This window comes from Musca domestica, unplaced genomic scaffold, assembly GCF_030504385.1.
Source record: "Musca domestica strain aabys unplaced genomic scaffold, Musca_domestica.polishedcontigs.V.1.1 219, whole genome shotgun sequence".
Lineage (NCBI taxonomy): Eukaryota > Metazoa > Arthropoda > Insecta > Diptera > Muscidae > Musca > Musca domestica.
In genome coordinates, this window is record NW_026712261.1 from 174,175 (window position 1) to 183,708 (window position 9,534).

At 34.8% G+C, this 9,534-nt stretch overlaps 1 protein-coding gene across 1 annotated transcript; it reads left to right on the top strand.

Annotated features, from left to right (window-relative positions):
• Positions 1-805, top strand: LOC101895036 (glutathione S-transferase 1). The gene has a single exon (XM_005185109.4). It carries the CDS (start codon positions 84-86, stop codon positions 750-752), a length of 669 nt encoding a protein of 222 aa, XP_005185166.2. The 5' UTR covers positions 1-83; the 3' UTR covers positions 753-805.
• Positions 806-9,534: the final 8,729 nt, after the last annotated feature.

Genomic DNA, 9,534 nt, shown 5'->3' on the forward strand with positions numbered 1-9,534 from the left:
TTTTATTTAGTTGTACTCGGTATCTCAAAGCGATCACAACAGCCAACGCACAAAACGTTTAATCTGTTCAAATTACTGTCACAATGGGAAAACTTATTTTATACGGAATGGATATAAGCCCACCAGTGCGGGCTTGTTTACTCACATTGAAAGCCCTGAATTTAACCTACGAATACAAAGTTGTCAATTTAATGACCAGAGAGCATTTATCGGAGGATTTCTTAAAAAAGAACCCCCAACACACAGTGCCTACACTGGAAGACGATGGTCATTTCATTTGGGATTCTCATGCCATTATGGCGTATTTAGTTAGTAAATATGGCAAGGATGACTCGCTGTATCCAAAGGATCTACTTAAACGAGCTGTTGTTGATCAGCGTATGTATTTCGATGCTGGTGTCTTATACCAAGACGGCCTACGCAGCATTACACTTCCAATTTGGTTGAGAAATCAAACACAGATACCACAACATCGAATTGATGTTATTGTGGAGGGTTATGAATTTCTCGAGTCATTCCTTAAGGATAACAAATACATGGCCGGAGATCATTTAACTATTGCCGACTTTAGTATTGTATCAACTGTAAGCTCATTGCTGATTTTTTCTGAAATCGATGAAGTGAAGTTCCCTAAACTAAGTGCTTGGTTGAAGAGTATCGAGTCATTGCCTTACTATGAAGAAGCCAATGGGGCAGGTGCTAAGCAATATACGGAAATTCTTAAATCTAAGAACTGTACAATTATACCTTAAATAAATTAAACAACAAGAAAATTAATCACACCATTAAATTTTACGAAAATGGAGTATATATTTTTTATTTGGAGTCAAAAAAGACTTTTGGGAGAGAGAGAGTTGGCGGGAATTTTAAAATTTTCCTAAATAAAATGTGTATATGATAACTTTTCACATAAAAATTACGAGTAAGGAAAAGTCAAAAGACGGGCGAGTCGACTATACGATACCCTACACCACTATGCATATTTAGTAGAGCTCCCATCACAAAATAATTTATTTCAAGTAGATCATACCATCTATCAACATTTGGCTTTAGAGCAGTTATAGTTTGTTATAGGGTGCATGATACCACTTGGAGAAGGATTATATTAAAAAAATATATAACTGAGCCGAGTTGGACAAAATGGAAACGTACGTCCCGAACTTCACTTCATTTGGGGAGATATTAGCCATTATTTGCACAATAAACCTGAATTCGGATTGAAGAGCTTTATAAGATATATGGTACCAAATATCATTGTTGTCGAATGAATATTACAAATGTGAGGGACTTTAACACCAAATCGGATGAAACATATACATGGAAGCTATAGCTATATCTGAATAGATTTTTCCAAAGTTGATTTACTTGCTTCTGGACTGAATTCGGTGGGATGTACAAAATTCAGGTCATTTGGACTGATATTCGGCATTTGGTGCCAAATTAACCCGAAATCGGTTGAAGATATATATTGGAGCTATATCCAAATCTGATCCGATTATCACCAATAGGGATCGTCTTTGGGCCAAACAAGTAATGTTTGAAAATTTCATCTCAATCGGATAATTAAGGTCACATTTTGTTCACAAGAATACATGGACAGGCGGACAGACGGACTGACATGCATAAATCGACTCTGAAATAATCGATTTATGCAATTTAATGCATAATTATACCCTCCACCTTGGAAAGGAGTGTATATCAAATGTGTCATTTCGTTTGTAACATCTCTAAATATTCATCATAAACCAAATCACGATACAACCCTCAATATTTGACGTAGAACTTGTATTGTGTCTAGGATGGTTGGTAGTAAACGGTCCACGTTTTTGTCTAGCCACATATAACGGTACCTCCCGATATTCGGTATTTTAATGGTTTTAGTTACTTTTTGCCAGTCTGGATTATGGAAAATACCAAGTAAAGTTGAAAGTACTCGTTTTTAGATCAAACCCCCAAATGAGTTCTGGGTATTTAGGCCAAATGTTATTAAGGCCCTTATACTACTTTTCTGCTTAAATATCCCTCGTATTTGGATCTGCAAAATTGCCGAAGACACTATATACTGAAAACACAGGGATTCCAAGGAATCTTAATCTGAAAACATTCAATTGTCTTATAAAAGGAGGGAGACTTGCCCCCTCTATTTTGGTTGCTTTTCGATGTAAACTTTCAAAACGACAATACATGTGTAGAGCTAATAAGCTTTACTTTCATAACTATTTTGGATTTTCTCCGTAATTATTGAAAAAATTAAATTTTGTTGCACAGTGTAATTGTTCACTGCGGCTCCATAACATCAGTAAAACCATAGGTATAGACTAAAAGATGTCGTTAATGCCGTGCTATTCACTCAATTCTCTCAAAATACAAAAAATTGAATAGTTTTATGATTTATTATTATTTATCAATTGAAAACGAAACAGTGACTTTGTTTACATTGGCATTCCCCTACAATGCCGTGAAATATAAAAATATAGAACTTAAATAGCAGAAAAATGAATAAATTGTTTTCGAAGTCGAGTGACTTCACTGGCCCTGAGTGACTTTACTGGCCCAAGATCAACCATTGTGACATCTGCCGGAAGGGGTATATTTTAAAATTAAATAAATTTTTTAATAAAAAAAAAATTATTTGTCTATGGTCTAACAGCATCCAGTAATAATTTGTAATAATTATTGGTTTATCCGATAAAAAAAATCACAAATATTGAAAATCATATTTTACGTTACAAGAAAGTTGATTGATTGTTGTGATAAGAACATATTAAATTAGCAACATTAGCAAGAATTTATAAATATTCAAAACAATAGCCCACACTTTATAAACATTTAAAATAATAAATATACCTATTCAAACACACATACGTATTTATTAATTTACTGCTGAATCATGCTAGCCAATCAATTCATTCTCTTATAAACAAATTTACTGATGAGCTCGCCCATCTCCATACATGTCTTTATGTGGCATTAAATATTTGCTGAATCATGTCGCGTGTGCAAAAAAATTATCACTTGTTCTGTTATCTACGAACATACTTAGTGGAGGATAATGCGATCACTGCTACTATTGCATCTACACGAATAATCTAGTTGAGTATGATGTCAATCATACTTAACTGACTTGAGTGATTCTCACTCCCGTTTTCTCACTCAATATATGAGTATTCAATAAATCATAATTTCTTTACCATAAGATTAATTAAAACAAATTTACAATGCATACAATAAAAAGGTAAGATTAGTACTTAAAGGTATATATTTAGTCATCGTATAGATACACTGTGCGACACAAAAATTATTAAAAGAAAAGCCCAAGTAGATTATAAAATTAAAGCTAAAAATAGACGACACGTATATCGGCGTATCGGTAGTTTGCAAATTAAATGCTTTTTTGATCATTTCAGATTAAAATTTTTTGAATCCTTGAATTTTAGGTATACATGGAGAGATAAAACCAGTAAAGAAAGTCCTATGTCGGGCGGGGCCGACTTTATGATACCCTACACCACTTTGCTAATTTAGTAGAGCTCCACATAACAATTAAAAGTTTTTATGGGAGAATTCAATCATACACGCTATGATTATAATTATAATTTAAAGTTCAAAGGACTAAATATGCCGAAGCATTTGTATCTTTTAAATTCGGACTTGTATTGCCCATTTGGTGCACAATTAATTTGAAATCAGATAAAAACATATATGGGAGCTATATCCAAATCTGAATCGATCTCGATAAAATTTGACAAAGATATTTTTGAGCTGTATTTGATATATTTCCCTGAATACCGTTGTTACGGAGTGCATATTACTGCTGTGGGTAACAAATATAACAAATCGGATGAACAGTATATATGGAAGCTATAGCTATATCTGAACCGATCTTCACCAAATTTGACATACTAGCTTCTAGACTCAATTCGGTCGTATGTTTGGGCAAATATTAGACGTTTGGTGCACAATAAAAGGTAAATTATTAAGTTATATATGGGAGCTATATCCAAATCTGAGCCGATCTCGATAAAATTTGGCAAATATTAATGTTACAGAGTGCATATTACGGCTGCGGAGGACAAAAATAACAAATCGGATGAACATTATATATGGGAGCTATAGCTATATCTGAACCGATTCCGATCAAATTTGGCATACTTATTTTCAGGCCTAATTTGATTGTATGTGTAAAATTCTATTCGGGCTGATATTACATGTTTGGTGCACAAAAAGGCAAAGCGGACAAAGATATATATGGGAGCTATATCTAAATTTTGACCGATTATCTCAAATTTCAATAGGGTTTGTCCTTGGGCCAAACATATGATTTGTGCAAAATATCATCTGGATAGGGCAATAAATGTGAACTGTACTTTGTTTACAAAAATACATGGACAGACGGACAGACGGACGGACGGACGGACGGACATGCATAAATCGACTCAGAATGTGATTCTATGCAGATCATGAAAAGGAACTATGGGTCTATCTCGTTTCTTTTTGCCTGTTACAAACAAATGCACAAAGACATAATACCCGGACCACCTTGTGGTGTACGGTATAAAAAGGCAAGATAAGTACTTAAAGGTATATATTTAGTCATCGTATATATATTTAGTACACTGTGCGACACAAAAAATATTAAATCCTTTTAATATTTAAACCCAAGTAGATTATAAAATTAGAGCTAAAAGTAGAAGAACGTATATCGGCGTTTAGGAAGTTTGCAAAGTAAATGCTTTTTTGATCATTTCAGATTACAATTTTTTGAATCCTTGAATTTTAGGTATACAGAAAGTGATAAAAAAACTGCAACAAAGTCAAACGCCACAATTTTTACATTTCTTTTAAATTTTATTGAATGAAAGCAAAAAATGTCGGAGAAAGCATCAAATCTTAAAATAAGTTTAGATTTGTTCGAATTGGTCACCTTTGGCACGAATTATGGCCTTCAAACGGCCAATGATATTTTGGCACATTCCCGCCGAAGCGCTTGCTTGAGGTGATCGACACTTCGGTATTTTTTAAAGCCAACCTTGCTTTCCAAAATACTTCAGACGCAATAGTCCAACGGATTGGTATCCGGAGATTTTGGTGGCCATTGTGCGCCGGAAATGAAGCGAGGAACCTCATTTTGTAACCATTCTTGGGTGGCGCGTGCTGAGTGCGATGTTGCTGAGTCCTGTTGGAGTTCCCAAGGCTTTAATACACCCTCCAGTATATTTTCGCGATAATATCTGGTATTTATTCTCATGCCACGATAGATTAATACGAGCGGACGTCGATCTTCGGCTGTTATGGCGGCCTATACCATCACCATGGCAGGCGCTTGAGTTCTGGTGGCCAACCGAAGGTGCACATTTTCTGCTGACCTCTTTGGCAAGTAAACACGATCATTTTGTTTGTTTACAAACTGCTGGACAACGAATGTTTTCTCATCAGAGAAAACCAAATTCGGCAGTTCATCACTTTTGGCCAAGCGAAGCAACTTTTTAGCTCTATTGAGTCTACTTTCTTTCCGTTGCGATGTAAGTTCTTGCACTTTTTGGAATTTCAATGGCTTTACCACGAGCTAATTTTTCAATATTTACCGAATGCAATATTGCGATATGTTCAGGTCACGAGCCACTGCGACTTTTCGAACCATTTCTGCTGATGATGCTGTTTTCTTCCGTCCACTTTCTTGAGGTATGGCTACGCTACCAGTTTTATTTATTCACATTTAAATGATGTAGTGCTCTAACGATAGCCACTTGTCTTTTTCCAGCAAAATATAAAGAAATCACACTATCACGCTTGAATTCCATCACGAATAACTTTTTTCTGGAAAATTTTCACCAAAATGCTTTTGTACGCTTGTAAACAATATAAGGAGCTGTCACTGGCATAATTTTAACATCTGTCGGACGAGTGTCTTAGAAATGACAGCAGTCTGAAGTTAGTTTCGGTTTTTTCAACTCACTCTGTACTTCTTCCTAATTAAACGAATACCTGTTTCTTATATGAAACAAATTGTAGTTAACTACTACATTGTGGGGAAATTAAATATTTGTTTACGCTACATAGAGTTTTAGGTAACGCTGTAAAACACTGAAGATTTAATTTAAAATTTTCTTTTTCAAATCCTTTTAGGTTTTTTTTGCTAGTCTAAACTCACCGATAATTATATTCTACATTTTATTTGGGAATATTAATGAACACAAATACATTAATTTATTGCCGAATTATGCTACTGAATAAATTTCTTGAGCATTAAAAAAAAAATAGTGATGAAATAGCCTATCTACAAACATATAACAGATATGTGTGTGACATCAAATATTTGTTTTTTTTTTATTAAATTGTTGCTGAATCATTTCGCGTGTACAAAAAATTATCACTTTTTTTTGTTATCTTCAAATATACACTAAGAATACCCAGTAGAAAAACATGTTTACAATTGCATTTTCTTGATTAGTTGAGATATTCTCATGCCAGCCATATAGTGGAACTGAATGACCAGTAAAATGTCATAATTTCTCCAGTGCAGAATATATTTACTGCCTTTCCCCGTTTCCCTTTCAATATATGAATATTCTATTCACATTGTGAAGCTACTTTTTAGGTGCCCCCAAGAGAATTTAACACAACATTGCTATGTATTGATAACAATGTATTAGTAACAGGTTTAGAATATATTCTACTTTTGTGAAGTGTCAGTAATGATATTTTCGCTGAAATGTAAAATGAGTTTCCAACAAAAACTTGGGAGTTACATCAGCCGAATAAAGGGTATTACAAATTATATAAAAGGTTATATTGAACAAGTAAAATAGTATCAGTCGGTTTTGCCGACAGATGTATACCCCCAGCCTTGAGTTTCGACTATTTCTTGTACTTTATATGAGATATGTGCAAATTTTCGGAAAATGGAAATATGCGTCAAGTAACAGATATAGCTGCCGAAGTATTCCATTTTCATAATTCATCTAATACAGATAAAATATATTGGTGTGTGCAAAATTTGAAGGAAATCGAACATTCGTATCCAATTTTATGCGAAATCATTAATTCCGTAAAATTACATATTCATATCAGAATGCTTCTTAAGAGAAATATTTAGATATAGCAAGATGTAAAGAATCGCCGACTTGGTTTGAAAGTTATGACAGTTATAAGTTGGCAGATGTATATCATCTTCACAACAGATCTTATGTTAACAATAATGTTTGTATGTGGGAAATTTGAGGAGATGGATGGATGCATTTGGATGCTTCTTTCGAATTCCTTGAGCGTTTTGTTTTAAAAAATCTTGAACCCTACCTCCCAGAAAAAAATGGTCCGATCTCTACGATTTTTATAACAGATCTTGTATTGATGAAAATATTGAGAAGCTCCAATACTGAATAGAATCGAATGTTAAATTTGCGTTTTACGAGCTTCATGTATACTTGATGGAGTGGACCGATATTTCCATTTTCACACTTGACCTAGCACTGACGCAAATATTAAGATTTGCAAAGTCGGATTACCGTTTCTCTTTCTGTGCAAAAAATAATTTTTTTTGAAAATTTCGACCTTGTGTGGGGGAGGTACCAGAAGGAGTGGACCGATATTGCCCATCTCCGAACTCGATCCAAGTTTGACAAAAATATTACGATGTACCAAGTTTGGACCAAATCGGATACTCCCTTCGAGAGTTATCGTGCGCACCAGCCAGCCAGACAGACAGACAGACGGACGGACATCGCTAGATCGACTCAAAATGTTCTGAAACGGATTTGGTCCAAAGAGACCTAGGGTCTAAAACCGTTATTTCGACTAGGCACGTTTTGACCGTATCAAATGATATATACCCTCTGTACCCATATGGCTGAGGGTATAAAAAGTATCATATGTATTACCAGTAGTATAAAATAATTCTTTAAAAAAAAAAAATCAAAAGAACTTATTTTCATTATTACCAAGTAATGAGTAAAGTCGGCACAGAGTGTACGCTTTCGACTACAAAACAGAAGTTTGTGAGTATGAGACGCAGCGTCGGCAGACGTATAAAAACATAATAAAATACGATTAATTATTGATGTAAGATTATTATATCATCCATTATACTGCTTGTAACTCCTCGAAATACTCAAGTTAGACCCTACAAAGTATATATACAGGGCGAGATGAAAAAACTGCAACCAACTTCAGACTGCCATCATTTCTAAGCCACTCGTCCGACAGCTGTTAAAATTATTTCAGTGACAGCTTGTTATACTGTTTACAAGCATACAAATGCATATCGCAATATTCCATTCGGCAAATATTGAAAAATGAGCTCGGCGTAAAGCCATTGAAATTCCAAAAAGTAGATGAACTTACACCGCAACAGAAAGAAAATAGACTCAAAAGAGCTAATGAGTTGCTTCGCTTGGCCGAAAGTGGTGAACTGCCGAATTTGGTTTCCTCCGATGAGAAACCATTCCTTTTTAAACAAACAAAATGATCGTGTTTACTTGAAAAAGAGGTCAGCTGAAAATGTGCACCTTCGGTTGGCCAACAGAACTCAAGCGCCGGCCATTGTGATGGTATGGGCCGCCATAACAGCCGATGGTCGATCTCCGCTCGTATTAATCGACCGTGGCGTCAGAATAAATGCCGAATATTATCGAGAAAATATTCTGGAGGGTGTATTAAAGCCTTGGGTACGCAAACATTTTGGCCGCAGACCATGGACATTCCAAAAGGATTCAGCAACATCGCACTCAGCACACGCCACCCAAGAATGGATACAAAATGAGGTTCCTCGCTTCATTTTCAGCGCACAATGGATACCAATCCGTTGGACTATTGCGTCTGGAGTATTTTGGAAAGCAAGGTTGGCACTAAGAAATACTAAAGTGTCGATCACCTTAAGCAAGCGCTTCGTCGGGAATGGGTCAAATTACCTCAGAGCAAAATTCAAACAGCGTGTGATGGTTCCATTGGTCGTTTGAAGGCCATAATTCGTACCAAAGGTGACCAATTCGAACAAATCTAAACTTATTCTAAAATTTGATGCTATTTTCGACATTTTTTGCTTTCATTCAATAAAATTAAAAAAAATGTAAAAATTATGGCGTTTGACTTTGTTGCAGTTTTTTATCTCACCCTGTATGTGCCAAAACCAGAAGTTAAACTTAAAATCAACTAAAATACAACTCTATACTAGATTTATTGTGTAAATAGACTTTTAAAGCAATCAACAATAGGTTTTGTTCATATTTTTACAAAATTGTTTTATTGAGAAAAACAACTATACATAAATGGAATGTTGGGGGTATTCCACAATATTGAATCCATAATAGGAGGACAATGTTGTTTAATTCCAAAATTATAAAATTTATTGCAACTGAATTTTACATAATTTCAATTTTTTTTAACAATGCACACATACACATTGATAGAATGGGGCCACCAAAATATAAATTTTTATTGTCAATCAATGTATTTTATTAGAAAAAAATCGCCAGATTAGCAACAGGTAATTTCACAGATAGTGAACAGCCAGCCGGTTGTTTTTTAAAGCAACTATTA

What these genes read in the sequence shown, in the direction of transcription:
- LOC101895036 (XM_005185109.4), top strand. Translation starts at nt 84, where the DNA reads ATGGGAAAACTTATTTTATACGGAATGGATATAAGCCCACCAGTGCGG.